The sequence below is a fragment of the Rhinolophus hipposideros genome, assembly GCF_964194185.1.
Source record: "Rhinolophus hipposideros genome assembly, chromosome: 1".
NCBI classification, from domain to species: Eukaryota; Metazoa; Chordata; class Mammalia; order Chiroptera; family Rhinolophidae; genus Rhinolophus; species Rhinolophus hipposideros.
Window position 1 is genome coordinate 40746776 of NC_138047.1, and position 19466 is coordinate 40766241.

The 19466-nt window shown below is 38.1% G+C and overlaps 2 protein-coding genes across 11 annotated transcripts in view; one reads left to right on the top strand and one right to left on the bottom strand.

Moving 5' to 3' along the window:
- CRACD (capping protein inhibiting regulator of actin dynamics) overlaps positions 1-8692 on the top strand; it is a 258990-nt gene extending 250298 nt beyond the window's left edge. For both annotated transcript variants that reach the window (XM_081060940.1, XM_081060939.1), the window contains 3 exons: positions 2672-2862; positions 3400-3562; positions 5848-8692. In XM_081060940.1, coding sequence (XP_080917066.1) covers positions 2672-2862; positions 3400-3562; positions 5848-6008 — 515 coding nt within the window. In that variant the 3' untranslated portion in view covers positions 6009-8692. The remainder of the gene's footprint in view (positions 1-2671; positions 2863-3399; positions 3563-5847) is intronic.
- A 5470-nt stretch (positions 8693-14162) lies between these two features.
- AASDH (aminoadipate-semialdehyde dehydrogenase) overlaps positions 14163-19466 on the bottom strand; it is a 28569-nt gene continuing 23265 nt past the window's right edge. For all 9 annotated transcript variants that reach the window (XM_081060957.1, XM_081060963.1, XM_081060958.1 and 6 more), the window contains 3 exons: positions 19051-19173; positions 18420-18551; positions 14163-16508 (listed from right to left, as the gene is read on the bottom strand). In XM_081060957.1, the coding sequence (XP_080917083.1) occupies positions 16119-16508; positions 18420-18551; positions 19051-19173 (645 nt within the window). In that variant the 3' untranslated portion in view covers positions 14163-16118. The remainder of the gene's footprint in view (positions 16509-18419; positions 18552-19050; positions 19174-19466) is intronic.

The following is a 19466-nucleotide window of genomic DNA, read 5'->3' on the forward strand; positions in this document are numbered from 1 at the left end:
AAATCTGGCTAGCAGTTAATCTTTTTAAATTATTTTTGTCAATTGTAAATTTAGGCAATTATATTTTAAAGGTATTTTGACCCTTGTGATGTCCACCGTTCAGTGTTGTGGGCAGGAAACTGGCCAGTTGCTTTAATGACCTCCCTAAGCAAGTTCAGATAGAATGTGCAGTCTAGGATTCCCTTGTACATAATAGCTTTAAATGGAAACCATTTAGATCTTGGCAATTTGGATTTTGAACATTTTACAAACAGGTGTTATACTGCCCTTGAGTGAAAAAGCGAAACTCATTGTTAGTTCCATTGCATATAAACTTCTTAGTTAAGCAGAAAATACTTGGAGTGATGAATCTTTTTTATTTTTCTGGTTAATTAAGATTAGTCAAGAGCTCCTTTTCGTTTCAGTGTTTTAAAAATACTTCCTTTCCTGCGTTAGATCCTAACTGAATCTTTATTTGATGATTAGGGATAGTACAATGCCAAAGCCTCATTATAAACATGAGTTCTCAGGGCAGCTGGATGGCTCAGTTGGTTAGAGCGCAGTGCTCATAACAGCAAGGTTGCCGGTTCGATCCCCACATGGGCCAGTGAGCTGCCACATGTCACAGCTAGATCGAAAATGACTTGACTTGGAGCTGATGGGCCCTGGAAAAAGACACTGTTCCCCAGTATTCCCCAATAAAAATTAAAAAACAGTAATAATAATAAATAAATAAATGAGTTCTCTGTATAGCATTATAGATCTAAAGTGTATAGAAAATTAAGCAGAATCTGCCTCTTTTTGTGCTTGAACTCCTAATTCAACTTTATTTTGGTTCTTTCTCTTCCATATAAAGTTCAGGTTAGTAAGAGCCCTGGTTAGTAAGGTTCTGGATGGTCAAAGTGTAAACTTCTATTGGACTTCAAAAAAACAGGATTATGGTGAGCCCTATCTTTTGAAGGCAGTAAAGGATTCAGTGCCAGAACGATTATCTCTAAAAGTCATTAATTTTCACTTGAGGGCGAAAAAGGAGATCATTGTTTCATAGACATAAATAATAAGAACAGTCAGTTTTGTAAAGTGGCGACGATGTGCCAAGCACTGTTCAGTTCTGATGTCCGGGATCTCTTGTCACCGCAGCCCGATGAGGCATGTGCCATTATCATCTCCACTTTGTGGACTAGAGAACTCAGGCTTACAGAGGTGAAGTAGCTCTTCTAATGTCACATAAGGTCAAACCCAGGTCTGCTCAATTCTGAAGCCCAATTACTCAACCTCGGGTACCACCCACCTGTGAAGTGTGTTCACCCCCAGTTGCACTGGCGAGACAGTAACCACAAGGTAAGCACGGACTGGCAGTGAGAAGTCCTAGGTTCCAGCTTCCGCCTACAAACTAACTGCTGGGTAACCGTGTGCGTGGCACTTGCTCGCCATGGACTCTAGAGCTCACGTCTATCAAAGGAAGACATGGGACCAGCATCACGGGTTCCCACTGCGTTCCTCAGAGCCCTGCTGCCCTCAGCAGCCCCGCTAGACAGAGCAGTGCACCATTTCTTTCTTTCATACTTTGGGGTTCCACATAGGATGTTGTTTTTTGGGGGAGAAGGTTCTTGCAAAAAGAAACTTTAAAAAGCAATAAATAAAAGAACAACAATGAATCAAATAACTGCCTGGGTCCCCCTGCAGGCCTGAGATTTTATGACACCGGAGAGGGAAGAGAAATGCTCTTGTTTTGTCTGTTGATCAAAGCTATTACTTTCCCATCCAGTGGAGTCACTCGGGCATCAGCACAGACTTTGTGTTAGGAAGGACCAGTTAAATATCTTAGGGGGTGATTAATATTCTACAAGTTTTAGGGGGTGAGGGACTGAGATAAGTGAGTAGTTCCACTGAAAACAGCTCTTGTCTTTACTGATTCTGATCACCATTGCAGTGTGTGTGTTGGGGGAGGGGTTCCCGCACCACCAAGGAATGCTCGGACACCAGCTGGGTGTCTTACAGTTCAACTCAAGATAGCGGCAGATTCTACAGGTTAAGGACCCAGTCCCACAAGGCTGTACCCCCTTCAGATGCCAATCGCAAGTCAGTTTATCACCTGTGCTTTTGACTGGTTTTAATCAGGTTCCCATGACCACCTCTTTGGGTTTAATTGGCTAGAGCAGCTCACAGAACTCAGAGAAACATTTTACTTACTAATCACTGGTTTATTATAAAAGGATGTAACTCAGGAACAGCCAGATAGGCGAGATGCATGGGACACGGTATGGGGAAAGGGCGTGGAGCTTTCATGCTCTGGGTGGCCACTCTCCCAGCACCTTGTTCACCAACCTAGAAGCTCTGCCTTTGGGGTTTATATGGAGGCTTTATTACATTAATTGCCTAAATCATTGGCCATTGGTGACTAATTCAATGTACAGCCCTCTCCCCTCCCCGGATATTGTGGGGTGGGACTGAACCTTCCCACCCTGTTATCACACAGCTGGTTCACCTGGCAACCAGCCCCATCCTTAAGTGAGGTCCCAAAGCAACCTCATTAACATAACGTGAGATAAACCTTTATGTTCTCATCACCTAGGGTTTTTAGGAGCTCTGCCTCCTAAAAAGGAGAAACGGGGTTTTTAGGAGAAACTGGGACGAAGACCAAATATATAGTTCTTATTTTAAATCACAGTATCAGTCTTTCTTCCCACAGAAAAGCCGGTGCTTCAGAGCAGACACTCTTTAGATGGCTCCAAAGCTGTGGAGAAAGTGGAAACCACGCAGCCACTGTGGATAACGTTAGCACTGCAAAAGCAGAAGGGGTTTCGCGAGCAGCAAGCTACTCGAGAGGAGAGGAAGCAAGCCAGGGAGGCCAAACAGGCGGAAAAGCTCTCCAAGGACAACGTGAGTAGCCTGGTCTTCAGCTTTAACTTTGCCTTTCTGAGCTTGGCTCTCTTTTGTGGTCACAAGGATTAAAAAAGAAAGAAGGAAGGCTAGCTGGGAGTGGCGTAGAATACTTAGAAAGGGTAGAGCAATAAACAAATTGAGCACCATTAAACTAGGGAAGTGTTTGCAGTTAGAAATTTGATTCAGGTTCCTTATATGCTCAGGGTAACCTGATTTGGCAGAATTCACAATGTAACTAGTAGCAGCCATCTACACACACAACAGTTATGTCTTGCTCTGTGGCCCTTATTTTATAGTCAGTCTGATGGGGCTCTTCTAGGAAAGTCGCACTCCCTCTTTGGGACATTTGTGCTGAGCTGCTCCATGGTTGGGGGCCAGGGCTGAGTGCACTTCACTCCCAAGTGCAGTCAGCTTGCTCCTTTAGGAGCAGAGGATGAGGGCAGGCAGGCAGAAGCCCCCAAGGCCTCGCATAACCAGTCTTTCCATGTGCTTAAGTTGAAAACTCGCTTTCCCTGACTTTCTCTGCCCACCCAGGTCAGTGTCAGCCCACAGCCTGGAAGCAGCAGTGTCAGCAGAGCTGGTTCCCTGCACAAGTCCACTGCTCAGCCAGAAGAGAAGAAGCTGGAGACGACAGTGTCCAGGCTCGAGCGCAGAGAACAGCTGAAAAAGGCCAACACTCTTCCTACATCTGTGACAGGTAGAGAAGAGGTCCATTTCTGTTTAACCGCCGTTACCGGTTTTGCCTCTTAGAGCATACTTTATTTCCTCCAGTGTAATAACCAGGCCAGCATTTCAGGCATTTCAAAGCAGGTGACACTAATAAAACTCTTCTGATAAAGATCACCCGAAGCTCACCCACCTTCAGTGGTATGAAGGTAAATGTTTAATAATCAGCTCTTCGGGGAGTGGAGAGACCTCTAATTTATAGTATTTGCCATTTGCTGTGGTGTAAATATTTCCCACCAGGGCCAGTAGTTTCAAGCTACCAGTGTGGTGTCAACTGGTTCTCTAAATTTCTGATAAGTTAACAAGGAGGATTCCAGCCATCTCCAATGCCCCTCTGCCTATAGTCCAACAAAATTAGGTTTATGACCTTACTATAGTAAGGGAGACTACAAAAGAACCTCTAAACAAAGGAAAGACAAGATTAAAATAGGATTTGGGGGAAAGGGTGAAGTTTAGGTAAAATTTAAATGGAGCAGTGTTTTAATAGGCTCAAAGCAAACCAAGGGTGTGGAATATAAAGGGGTTGACATCAGGGCCCCATTTCTTTGACACTACAAGTTAAATGTGTGCAAGCTGTATCTGAAAACCCTGCCTGCAGCTCTGCACCTAGGTTGGAAATAGAAGTTGCTTCTCTGAGCCCATGTGGCTCTGATGCTCCAGGCAAAAGTGGGGTGGCCCCTTTCACTGATGTGATTTCAAACAGCAAGTTTCTGACTCAGCTGTGACTTTAGAGAATAGGTTGTTCAGCTCTAAGTCCCTGATATAACAATTGCACTGTTTGTGTTCATGAGACATAAGAGACACATACACATTTTTAAAGAATTCTTTATTCTGTTAAAAGGTAAAACAATCCAGTAATGTTTCCAACTAGTTCCTTATTACAAATCACTTGGAGGATGGAAAAATCTAAACAAGTTTCCTCCAGGGGTTAAGAGGGCATCTGTTTTCCCCACTAGGCAGCGCTGAGGGCACCCAACCTCCAGACCCAGGGTTTTTTTTATATTTTGGTGACCTACTTGCTGAAGTCTGGAAATGTACAGAGATCTCACCGTTAAAGCTATATTTACTATTGGGTAAGGAGAAAAAAAAAATTTTTTTTTGATAGAAAAATTCTTTAATCAAAACAAGTTTACATGTTGACACTTATGGCTTAACTAGAATAAATCTGTCCAAATTTTAATTGTACTAAGACTTCCCTCAGAACAATGGGTCCTAGGTTCCATTGTTAAGATCTCTCAAAATCAAAGCTCCCATTATTGAAATAATTCAAACTTTTCATCTAGATGAAAATAATTATCTGAGGTCACAACATACATGTCACATGCAAACACTGACATATTAAAAGCCTTTTTCCCATATTTAGTTTCAAAACACAAGTGACTAAAACCCAACTGATCTAATCAAAGAAAAAAAATTTTTGAAAACCGCTTTAGAGCACTGTACAATTTCTCAAGAACCTCTGCGGGCATTATTTCATTTGATCTTATACCTAAGTATTAGGGTTCTAAACATCATATGGGTGTGTCAGAATTCATTCAAAATTAAGTGAAAGCTCCAAAGTCAGAGAGATCACACCTTTCTCGGCCTAATTTCTTGGAAGTACCAAAGGGTTAATGCAATTCCTAGGGGCTCAGCCTAATACAGCAAGCTTTTGTTCTTAAGTATTTGTCTTGTCCATTAGTATTTCCTGAGTTCTGCCACTTGTGGGCCATTGCCACTGGCACTGGTATGACCCCGATATAAGACAGGAACCCCTTCCTTAAGAAGCCTCTAAGGTCTGGTAAAGGAAACGATACAATGCAAAGGGATTGCTCCACAAGACTGAGAATCCTAAGAGCTGGCAGGATCCGTGGGCCTGAAGGGAAAAGGATCCAGGCCATGCTTGGTGGAGGCAGGAACTTTTGACCTCAGCAGCTTGATAAATCCAAATTGCTGGTTTGATCTTTTTTTTTCCCCTTGAAATTGACTGGTTCTGACTAGGATCACAAAACTTACCTTTATTTTTTATCGTACAGGCATAACTTCTTTGCACAGAAAAAAATTAGGTTTCTAGAAATTCTCTGAAATTAGAATTGACTGCACTGTGATCACTAATTTTGTATGTAACGGTTATGATCACATAGCTTTCTTTCCCTAATTCTCATCGAAGATGCCCAGTGTTTCACTGAGTTTTCCTCTCTGAATCCCATACTTCTGATAAATCAAAATGTCGCTTTGACTTATACCTTTCTCCTTTTCCTTCAAAATGCAACCCAGTGGAGATCTCTGATTCGTCTCCCCCAGCGCCACAGGTGAAAGAAGTCACAAAGAGGTTTTCTTCCCCAGATGCTGCCCCCGTGTCAACAGAACCAGCCTGGCTGGCTTTGGCCAAAAGGAAAGCCAAGGCCTGGAGCGACTGTCCACAGATTATTAAGTAACGAGTGACTCTTGTCCATTCCTACTGCCAGCTACTGGCTCCTCTCTTGCCCTTTTTATTTATTTATTTTTTATATGAGGTAAAGAAACCAAGCTAGGGAAAAGAAGCATGTTTTATAGGCTCTAAAATAATATTTAGAAACTGAACTGGTGGTGTTCCTTGTAAAGAGTGTATTTGCACAACCCTAGGTCCTGGTGCCTTGAGCTCCTCCTCGTTTGAAAGAGAAAATTCTGTCCGAGGGACCACATGAAGCAGTCTCCAGACTAAGAAGCCCTCAGGAGAGCCTGCCACCCCCTCCTCTGCACCCCCACACATACACACCCACACACCGTTCAGAACATGTACTTTTGCCAATCTCGGTAATGGTTCTTTTTTGATTCTCTACTTCAATTTCTTTTCTCCAAAACATTTACCCTACCCTATATTGGGGGATTTCTATCTTTTTCTAGAGTACTGGTGAAAAGATCATACATAGAAATAAGAATGCCCAGTCTCCTGAACGGAGTGAGTAACTGGGAATTATAACTGTCTGGCTCCCAACTCTGTGCTCATGTCTAATTTTCATGAATTTTCCCCAACCTGAAACTGTGACACAGCAAATCCATTCATACTTCTGCTGCACTGTGGGTCTACGCCAGCCCTCTACTTAAGGACACGGGAAACATTTGGCCCAGCTGGCTCCTAGGGAACATTTTTATTTAATATGGTAAAGAAAGGAAACTACAAATTCTCTTTCTGTCTCTGAGAATCCCCATCGAGTGCAGTTTTTCTTAAGATGTCCAGGTTCCATCCCAGGCCTAGTATGAGGACAGTATTTTGCCAGAAATGCATATTCTGGCAAAACCTTTTCAGATAAATTCTGATACATCCCAAAAGTTGAGAAGGGATATACTTTGGGATACACTGCTTTTACTGTAATCTAGTTTTTAAAACTCTGAAGGGGAAACATTTCATCCAAAGAAGCAAAAGTGATACAGGAAAAATGATAAAACAACCCCCAAACCATCCATTTATTACAAGATACAAGAGGCTATTGACATTACATGTCTGAAAATTTGTTGCTTTCTTTACCATACTTGAGTAATTCATAGTTAGAGTCAATAGCATTTATAATTTAGTGTTCACCTTGCTACCTTTAAAAAACATCAGTTTTAAGTGGCCTTGTTATCATACACGTGATACAAAGAAGAGACTTGGCAAGTAAAAGCCACATATATTCACTTATTTCCCTAACTTTGCTTTACATGAAACATACAGCAAACCCACACATTGCTGGTACTAACTTTATATTTCATGGTGTCGGCATATTCCCATTTTCTTAACTTCTGACTCCAAAATATAAGTACAAAGCCTTTGCCCAGTGCAGGGGGAGTTACATCCTTTTTTCCTCTCCTATAAAAACACATTTTATTAGTATGCATCATTATTTTCCTTTATGCTCACTCAATAGGCAATGTGCTCTTATTCTATCATTTACCCTAAAGAAAAGATGACAGCAAAGTTATTTACCATATAGAAGGCATTTTCTTTCTGGAAATGATGTCTCAGCATCATGGTAGCAGCTGGCATGTTTAGTCAAGTGGATAGTTGTACTCTTACAAGTTTGATTTAATATTATATATACTGGACCTTCAGACTGTTAAGAATCAGTCTAACTTTGATTTTTTTTTATTGCTATGGGAAGCAATTAATATTCCACTGCACATTTTCCATACTGACGTTCATTTCTAAATCAAATACATAGGCATTTGTTAATTTCAATGATTTCCTCACTAATATAACACTTTTTAATAGCAACTTTTCTACCTAGAGCCCTGGAATTATACTGCTACGGTAATTCTTCTGAATTGACTTTTTCCTTCATTCTGTTAGCTTTGGATACTATCGTAGTAAAGTCAAAGAACAAGCAAAGAAATCAGATGACTAACAAATGGTAGCTGACCACTCTGTACTGGCTCACCTACCACCAAGCCCATACAAAGTAGGAGAAATACCTCAGTTAAAGAGTTGCCATCAAAATCTTTAAAAGAAGATTATACTGAGGAAAGCACAGTCATAGCACTTATTTCCAACAATTTCTAAAGGCTACATGTTTAATATTTCATGTAAAAATTACTCCAAATTTGCACTAAATACCAATGAAGTGTTATTTTGCTTTAGTTGCGTTGCAGTCTTTTCTGATCAACAAACTATGGGGGAAATTCTGTAAAAACATAAATTCAAGACTTTTTTTAAAAAGAAATGAATGATTGCTATGTTAAATACACTTTTTTTTTTAATTACAACAAACATACACTTCTCCTGGCAAGGTTATAGGTGATTAAATTCTGTTCATAGACTTATATATATATAACTAGAGTTTTTTGTTTACTTTTTAAATTTTTCAAGTGCAATTGTTTCTTATACATTATTAAATTATCATTTTAGCCAGTTATCAGCAAACTGTAGTATGTATTCATTGTCTCTTCTTGTGACGTTTAGTTTAATTGCTTATTTTAAAGCAGAAACATTAGAATTTCAGGTGTCTTGCAATATTTTTACCAACAATAAAATTAACTAGACTTAACCATGAAAATACCTTAGTGTGATTTTAATATTATTTTGAGCTTTTGGTTGTATAAAGTTTTAATGTAAAATGTCCATTATTGAAGGAAAAAGATCTTTCAATAAAAAATACCTACAAGATCTTTGGCACTGATGGAATTTCCTTTTCAAGTTGATATTTTTACTAATTTCAAGCAAGCTCAGATTTACATAGCTTTTGTTGAGAAAGAAAAATTTCAAGGCATTTTATATGGTGCCTTATATTTTTCACTAGATGTTTTTGGAGAAAAATAATAGGGGCAAATCAAATGTTTATCTCACTCCTAAGTGGGAATCTAATGGTCTTTGTCTCAGACAATATGATCCTTCAACCTCCTTACTCAACATGTGGGCCATGGAACAGCAACATGCGCACGAGCTGAGAGCACGTGAGAACTGCAGCTAATGGCCCCAGGCCAGATCTACTGACTCCCACGGCTGGACTAGGACGGAATGATGGGAGTGAGATACTTGCCCCAGATGCAAAAACTCAGTAATAGAGATAAATACTGTTTTGGATATGGATCCAAGATGACAGCTTAGGAGGACACTGAGCTTGCCCCCTCCCTAGAATACATCAAATTTACACTTAGAGCAATTCCTACCGAGAGACAACTGAGGGCTAATTGAAAGCTTCTGCACAGCAGACAAAAGAGAACACATGGAGAAGACAGCTCTCTCGGACCGGAGGAGCCATGAGCACCACTGTTTACATCTCCCCAGCACCTGGAGCAGCCAGGCGCTCTACCCAGGTTCTCTGACCTGCAGGACCACCGTCGCGCATCCCTAGCCACTCCGCCCAGAGCCAGGTCCAGCAGGATCAGAAGGGTGCCAGAGCCCTCACACACGGGCCCCTCCACCTGGAGATGGATCCAGTGGGTACGGCAGGGCACTAATGCATGCACCTACAGCACTGCACACGCACTCAGGTCACCCTGCCTGGAGAAGGGGCGGAACTAGCAAAACACTGTGCTACCTGCACGCAGAGCTGCCCTGCCTGGAGAAAGTGCACAGCCAGTCAAATGCTGCGGTGTGTCCACACAGAGCTGCCCTGTCCAAAGTGCAGAAGTAGTAGGGAGCTGCAATACTCAAACTCAGAGCAGGCCCATCCACACCAGGCTCAGGCAACAGACAAAGCAACAGGGAGAGCAGTAGGCACACCAGGCAGCCCCACCCAAATCGGAAGGAAAAGGAAGTGCACACACCAGGCTGCCCTGCCTGGAGCCAATTCCTTCTGGCCCACCAGGCAGCACATTAAGCACCACATGTGCCCAGCCCAACTTCAACCAACCTGCCAAAACCATTCAGCACACAATCTACACAAAGGCCACTTTTCCAAGATTGTGAGATAGCTATTTCATCTAACTCACAGGGACAAACACAGAAACTCCAACAAAATGGAGACAGAAGAACATACCCCAAACGAAGGAAGAAGAAAACACCCTAGAATCCTAAAATTTATCATAATTTTAGGAACCATAAAAGACCCCGGATAACCTCAGCAATCTTGAGAAATAAGAACAAAGTGGAAAGTATAACGATACCTGACATCAAATTATACTACAAGGCTACAGTACTCAAAACAGCATGGTACTGGCATAAAAACAGACACATAGATCAGTGGAACAGAATAGTGAGTCCAGAAATAAATCCATGCCTATATGGCCGTTTAATCTATGACAATGGAAGCAAGAATGTACGGTGGGGTAAAGACAGTCTATTCAAATGGTGCTGGGAGACCTTGACAGACACATGCAAAAACATGAAGCTGGACAATCTCCTTACACCATATACAAGAATAAATTCAAAATGGATTAAAGACTTAAATGTAAGATCTAAAACCATAAAACTCCTAGAAGAAAAAAGTTTACAGATATACCTGGAGTAAGATTTTTACTGAACTATCCCCTCAGGCGAGGGAAGTAAGAGAAAAAATAAACATGTGGGATTACATCAAACTAAAAAGATTTTTCACAGCAAAGGAAACCATCGGTAAAACAAAAAGGTATCCTACTGAATGGGAGAACATATTTGCCAATGATATATCCAATAAGGGGTCAATACCCAAAATTTATAAAAAACTCAATTCAACTCCAAAAAAACCAAACAACCCAATTAAAAAATGGGCAGAGGACCTGAAGAGACATTTTTCTAAAGATGACATACAGATGGCAGACATAGGGAAAGATGCTCAACCTCACTAATCATCAGAGAAATGCAAATAAAAACCACAATGAGATACCACCTCACCCCAGACAAAATGGCTATCATCAAAAAAATCAAGAAACAACAAGTGCTGGAGAGGATGTGGAGAAAAAGGGAACCCTCATGACTATTGGTTGCATTGCAGATTGGCGCAGCCACTATGGAAAACAGTATGGAGGTATCTTAAAACTCTGACAATGGAACTACCTTATAACCCAGCAATTCCACTCCTAGAGAAATCCAAAACTAATTCGAAAAAATTTATGCACCCTGATGTTTATAGCAGCACTATACACAATAGCCAAGACATGGAAACAACTGAAATACACATCAGTGGACAACTGGATTAAGAAACTGTGGTACGTTTATACAATGGAGTATTATGCAGCCATAAAGAAGAATGAAATCTTACCATTTTCAACAATATGGATGGACCTAGAGATCATTATGTTGAGAAATAAGTCAGACAGAGAAAGACAAGTACCATATGATCTCACTTATATATGGAATCTAAAGAAAAGAGTAAATGAACTAATCAGAAACAGTCTCAGAGACAGAGGAAAAACTGAGGGTTGCTAGATGGGAGGAAAGGTGGGATAAAGGGGAAAGTGAGGGGATTAGAAAGCACAATCGGTAACCACAAGATTGTCATGGGGTTACGAAAGTCAATTTGGGGAATGTAATCAATAATGTTGTAAAGATTTTGTAGGGTATCCGATGGACACTTGTCTCATTAGGGAGACCACCTCATGGATAATGTAGATGCCTGATCACTACACTGTACACCTGAAGCTGAAGCTGAACAATAATGAATGTCAACTATAATTTTATATATATATATACATATATGCATATATATGTATATATATGTATATGTATATATATTTACAAGAAGCAGAGTACAGCATTAGGAATAGAGACAGTGGAAATGTAATGGCTGTGTGCGATGTCAGAGGGATAGTGGATGGGGGAGAGGGGTTGTCACTGTGTGAGGGATATAAATGATAAATGTCTAACTATTACATTGTTTTGTGCACCTGAAACTAATTTAAAAAATGTTATAAAATATATATAAGTAATAAAATGGAAATAACTTCATATCTATTAATAATTATTTTCAATGTAAATGAATCAAATACTCCAGTCAAAAGAGGGTGGCTGAATGGATAAGAAAACAAGACCCGTACATATGCTGCTTACAAGAGTTTCAATTCAGATCGAAAGACACACACAATCTCAAAGTAGAGAAATGGAAAAAGATGTTTCATAAAAATGGAAACAAAAAAAGCTTGGGCAGCAATACTTATACCAGAAAAAATAGACTTGAAAACAAAGGCTATAACAAGAGACAAAAAAGGACCCAATAATTCCACTTCTGTGTATTTATCTGAAGAAACCCAAAACACTACTTCAAAGGGAAACGTGTATCCATATATTCATTGAAGCATTATTTACAATAGCCAAGATATGGAGGCAACCTGGGTGTTCATCAAGGGATGAATGGATAAAGAAGAGGTGGTACATATATACAATGGAGTATTATTCCACCATAAAATTTTTTTAAAAAAATGAAATCTTGCCTTCTGTGACAACATGGATGAAACTAAAGGGTATTGTGCTGAGTGGAGTAAGTCAGACGAAGACAAATGCCATACAATTTCACTTATATGTGAAATCTAAAGAACAAAATCAACAAATGAAACAGAACCACATTCATAGATATAGAGAACATTTTGAGGGTTGCTGTATGGGAGGTGGTTTGAGGGTGGGTGAAAATGGGGAAAGGATTAAGAAGTACAAATTGGTAGTTACAAAATAGTCATGGGAATGTAGAGTACAGCATGAGGAATATAGTCAATAATATGGTACTATGTATGGTGCCAGATGGGTACTAGATTTATAAGGGTGATCACTTCATAAGTTATATATATATATCTAATCACTAAGTTGTACACTAATATATTTTATGTCAACTCTAATTGAAAAATAAAACATTTATAAAAAAATAATATACATCACAATTAAGTGGGGGTACATTACAGGGGTATAAGAACACTTCAAATAGGCAAATCAATCAATGTGATACACCATCTGAACAAAATAAATCATATGATTATATCAATAGAGATATAAAAAGCATCTGACAAGATACAACATCCATTTATGATGAAAACACTCAATAAAATGGGTACAGAAGGAAAGTGCCTCAACGCAATAAAGGCCATATATGAAACCCTCAGCTAATATCATACTCAGTGGTGAAAAAGTGCAAAGTTTCCTCTAAGATCAGGAACAAGACAAGGATACCCACTCTCACCACTGTTATTCAGCGTAGTACTGGAAGTCCTCGCCAGAGCAATTAGACAAAGAAAAGAAATAAAAGCAACCCAAATTGGGAATAAAGAAATAAAACTGTCACTATTTGCAATGACATGAATATATATATATATATATATATGTATATATATATAATATATATACATATATATAAATAAATAAAATGCCCAAAATTCTATTAGAAACAATACAGTACAGTTGAAATTAATACACAAAAATCTGTTGCATTCCTTATATACTAACAATGAAATATCAGACAGAAAATTGAACAAAATACCATTTATAATTGCAACAAAAATTATAAAATACCTAGGAATAAACTTAGTTAGCAAAGGACATGAATGACCTGTACACTGAAAACGACCAAGACACTGTTGAAAGAAATGAAAGAAGATACAAAGGTATGGAAAGATATTCCATGTTCATGGACTAGAAGAATTAACATTGGTAAAATGGCCATATTACCTAAAGCAATATACAGATTTAATGTAATCCCTATCAAAATCCCAGTGTCATTTTTCAAAGAAATAGAATAAAATCCTCAAATTTGTATAGAACCACAAAAGTCCCCAAATAGCCAAAGGAATCCTGAGAAAAAAAGAAGAAAGCCAGGGGTATTATTCTCCCTGACTTCAAACTATACTACAAAGCTGCAGTAATCAAAACAGCATGTTACTGGCAGAAAAATAAGACACACAGACCAATGGAACAGAACTGAGAGCCCAGAAATAAACCCACACATATATGGGCAACAAATTTTCAGCAGAGAAGCCAAAAACATATAACAGAAAAAAGAAAGTCTCTTTGATAAATGATGTTGGGAAAACTGGAACGTCACATGCAAAAGAATGACATCAGTATACTATTGAAACTATACACAAAAATAACTCAACATGGATTAAAGACTTGAATATAAGACCTAAACAACAAAATACATAAAAGAAAGCATACCATATTTTGCCACGTATAATGTGCACCAACATTTTTGGCCCAAACTTTCAGGGGAAAAAAATCTTTCATTTTAATTTTTAATTCAAATTTTTATTTGTCTACATTTAGGTACTTATTTTTTGTATTATAAATGAATTTTTGCATTTAGTTTTTAACATATTATGTACAAGAAATTTTATGTAAGAAATAATCACAAAACACAAGAACAGATACAAGGTACAAGAAATTGTATCAGTGACATATTTACGATATTTACGCATCACAGAAGGCCAAGAACTCTTGGTCATTGCAAGCACGTCTTAAGTTCAACAAAACTGATTATCATATTCCAGGGAATTATTTTGAATACGATATCGTTATTGATTTCTACAGTTACACTTTTAACTCATAAGCATAAAGAATTAAAAACATTTATATAGATACAGAATTAGTACTACCCATGTATAACACACATCCTTATTTTTCCCCTCACAAATTTGTGCAAAAAAGTGCACATTATACATGGAAAAATAGGTTAGGTACTAAACTTATGGACCTTGGTCTCAGAGGGGTTTTTGTGAACTTGACCACAAAGGCAAGGGAGGAAAAAGTAAAAATAAATGGGACTACATCAAACTAAAAAGTTTCTGCATAGCAAAAGAACCATCAACAAAAAGGTAACCAACTAAATGGGAAAAGATATTTGCAAATGTATATCTCCAATAAGAGGCTAATATCCAAAATAATATAAAGAACTCATACAACTCAACAACAAAAAACAAATAACCCAATTTAAAAAATGGGCTGAGTTCTGAATAGACATTTTTCCAAGGAAGACATACAGGTGGTCAACAGGTAGATGAAAAGATGTTCAACCTCACTAGTTATAAGGGAAATATTAATCAACATCAAAATGAGATACCACCTCACACCTGTTAGGATGGCTACTATCAATAAGACAGGAAATAATTGTTGGAAAGGATGTGGAGAAAAAGGAACCCTCAAATACAACTGTTGGGAAAGTAAACTGGTACAGCCACTATAGAAACAGTATGGAGGTTCCTCAAAAAATTAAGAATAGAACTTCTATGTGACCCAGAAAGCCCTCTTCTGAGTATCTATCCGAAAAGTTTGAAAACACTTATTCATAAAGATATAGGTACGCCTATGTTCATGGCAGTATTATTCACGGTGGCCAAGACATGGTAACAAGGTAAATGTCCTTTGACTGATGATTAGATAAAGATGTGGTACGTACATACAATGCGATACTAATCAGATATAAAGAAGATGAAATACTGCCATTTGAAACACTGGATGGATCTTGAGAGTATTATGCTACGTGAAATAAGTTAGACAGAAAAGGATAAGAACCGTGTATTTCACTGATGTGGGATATAAAACAAAAAGCAACAAATGAACAAACAACATGAACTCATAGATAAAGACAACAGAAAAGTGGTTACCAGAGGGGAAGGGGAGTGGGGAAAAAATGAAGACAGTAAAAAGGGTCAAATATATGGTGACAGAAGGAGAACTACACGTCATTTGGTGAGCACACAATAGAGTATATAGATGTTGTTACATAAATTTCAGGTGTACAACTTTATAATACGTTATTAACCAATGTTATCCCAATACATTTGATAAAAATACTAAATAAGGAACCTAATTTGATAAACAGAGCCTATCTATAAAAACCTTTTGTTATGAATATCAATATAAATGAGTAAATGCTATATATTACATCACAGACTGTTTTGAACCAACCAGGTATATTCTGGTCTTTTTTGTTGTTCAAATGTCTTCTATTAAAAAAAAATGTAAAATATCTGTAGCCTAATTAAAAGAAAGTGCTACTAAATATATTGATGTGTTTTTTTAAACGTATTTGTTGCTCCTACAGGAAGTAAAATATAGTTGTTGTCCAATAAAGTGCAATAGACAAGTTTCTTAAGCAAAATATAATTTTTATAAAATAATACTATCTACATGCTCTACAATGGTAAAATGTTTTCAAACATTTCAGGTATATTCTAATAAAAACTGTACTTGATTAATTTTGATTGCCATGCAATAAATCCAGACAATAAACATAATTATTTCTACATCCAATAATAAGCATTGATTCCCAGATCACAGGAGAAGAGAAAACTTCTCCAGGAAGTTCATACACACTTTGCAACTGTCCAGTCTCACATTCCAAGATCCACAGTTTCCCATCAGCAGATGCCGCTGCCAGTAACATATCATCGCTACGACTGTGGTTATGGAAAGCAAATGGTGTTGAATACACCCTTGAGGTAGTTTTAAATTTCCATCGGAGGTGACCTTTCATACTACAACAGTAGATAAAGCAATCATGGGAACCAAAAAATATTTCTTGCTCTGATGAGGAGGTACATGGGGATGAAAAGATTGGTTCACTGGTAGAGAACTGCCAAACCTGAAGGGTGATAAAGGCAAAAATGATTCATTCATCTCATTTCAACAATTCTGTAGTAAAGCTTTATGAAATTCTTAATTAAAATGTAAGAGATGTAGGCTACTGAATGGGAACTACACACAAAAAGAAAATGGCTTTTTCTAAAAAGTAGCACCCTCAGATTACACCTGTCCCAGCAGTAAAATCTAGCACAATACACCAAGTGTCCTTATTACATGAGTCATTGCTATGCCTAATATTATGAAGTAGAATTAATTTTGGACCCAATTCAAGAGTTATTTTAGTATGTTCAGAGACACTGAATTCAAAAATAAAATGAAGAGTATATGTGCAATAATTTAAATGAAAGCTATATAGAAAAAACCATGACGTGTGTGTGTCTGCCCTGTGGATATATACTATTTGCTGATTTCAAAGCTACTACTACTACTGCTGCTACTACAGACAAACCTGTTGGCCAATATTTTGAAGAAAAAACACAAAGAAAAGGCCCAAGCCTAAGGCAGAGTTTACAAATGCACAGTAACGGCAGCGTAAAAAATAAACAAAATAAAAAGTGGGAATATTCATGAAATATGACATAATCTCAATGCTGTCCCTGATTTGGACAAAGTCACTTTAATCTTTCTACAGTTCACCCAAACCAATAGGAGTTATAGCATTTGCCTCTTATTCTTAGGAACCTAAAGTGAGAATATATTGAAACTACTTTGTAAATAAAAATATTAAGTGGACAAAATAAGAGTTAATGAAAAAGTAATTGTCACATAGAGCAAATAAAAACCCTGCTAGGCAATGAGGGGTGAATATAGAATAAAAACCACAAAAGAATCAACCCCAGCCATCAATAGAGGAAATGTATGTTGGCGCTAACGCACTCTCAAGTCCACAAAATAAGCACCAAATCAAAACAACTGCAGGGTGGATGGGTGGCTCAGGTGGTTATAGTGCAAGTTCTGGGCAATGGAGCTGCCAGTTCAATTCCCACAAGGGCCAGAGAGCTGCGCCCTCGGCAACTAGAATGAAGTCAATGAGCTGTCTCTCAGCTGCCAGATGGCTCAGTTTTTGGTTTTGATAAAGGCAAAAATCATTCATTCATCTCATTTCAACAATTCTGTAGTAAAGCTTTATGAAATTCTTACTTAAAATGTAAGAGATGTAGGCTACTGAAGGGAACTACACACTAAAAGAAAATGGCGAGGGCTCTCAACCACAAGGTTGTCCGTTCGACTCATCGACTCCCACAAGGGATGGTGGGCTGCGCCCCCTGCAACTAACAACAGGACTGGACCTGGAGCTGAGCTGCGCCCTCCACAACTAAGACTGAAAGGACAACGACTTGACTTGGAAAAGTCCTGGAAGTACACACTGTTCCCCAATAAAGTCCTGTTCCCCTTCCCTAAGAAAATCTAGGAAAAAAGAAAAAAAAACACAAAAAACCACTGCAGCAGTTGTGCCCTAATGATAGTCACTTGTAGATACTTAAAGAAGTGGAAATTCTGCTCCCAACCAAAGATCTACAATAAACCAGCAGGAGCCTACCCTTCCAGTCATGAAGTTGAAGATGGGATGTCCATACAATGGAACTGGGTTACACAGATTTGAGTTTTCATAGAAAAAGCATAGGCTTCTTTAAATTTTCATAACTTCAATAGAAGTAATAAAATTAGCTGAAAAATGGTAAAACAATTTTTAATTGGGGGAAGGGGGAATGGCAAAACTGTAACTATTTGGATAGAATCTGTTAAATCAACTATAGCACCACTCACAAATTCAGAAACCCATGACTTGACAAAGCAGAACTATTAATGGTTTTCAACACAAGTTGAATAATTACATTTAAAATTTTACTTCAGTTGTCACCACCTACTATGCCTTTAAGACATATAAAGCAGAACTAGAAATTTTTACCTGTTCTCCAAAGTGACTGAAGCAAAGTAAATTCCCATCTACACAGCCAATATAAACATACTGTAGACAACACCGTGGAGAAGAGAAGAGTGGTTTCCCACAGGAATGTTCCCAAATTCTATTCCCAGTGGCCTGTCACGGGCAAAAAGCAATTCATAGCATTTCAATCATTCTAATCAATTACCCTTCATAAAAATGAAAATAATAAACCCTCATAAATCTGCTGGAGGCAAAGCTATAAGCTCCAGAAAATGCGATAATGACATGCTGATATTATAAATGAAGCTAGTACAGATACACACGGCTATAAAATTAATCAGTGCTGTTTATGAGAGCTAAGATAAAAAGTTGCAATAAAACCAGGAAAGAAATAACTAGCACATTAAGATCCTTAGACCATTCAAACTTCTAATATGACTGAGAAAATTCTGTCAATTTAAAAAATAGATAAAAGATGTTGCAGAACTTAAAGCTGATTTTCCTCATCTTTCTAGACCATGTCAATCATTTTTAATGAGCTTTGGTTTGGTAATATCTGGACTATATCTAACTGAAACTACTTCAAATTTTTAGAATTCAAAGCAAAAATAATATTAAAAATAAGTAATAAAACGCATTATTTTGTGCCTACAGGATTTACAGCCAGTAAAAGTCCTCCCAGTGTAGCAAAATACAAGTGATGTGGAATCAGGCTCAAACAAGGCGAAGAAAAGACAGTTCCTCCACATTTTAACTTCCAAATACACTTCTTTTTCTGCAAATAAGAAAGCAAATTAATTGGTTTCTTCTGGGGGTTAACAAATTCATGTCTCCTATCCCTCATATGTCTATTTACTAAGTTTTTATTTTTAATATAAAAGTAATAAATGCTCACTGTGGAGAATCAGATTACTATAAAGAGGACAAAGGCCACCACCCAGAATAACCACTGTTAACATTGCAGTGTTTTCCCTTTGATCTTTTTGGTACATACATACACACACACACACACACACACACACACACACACACACACACACAGAGTTTAATATAGTTAAGATAATTCTG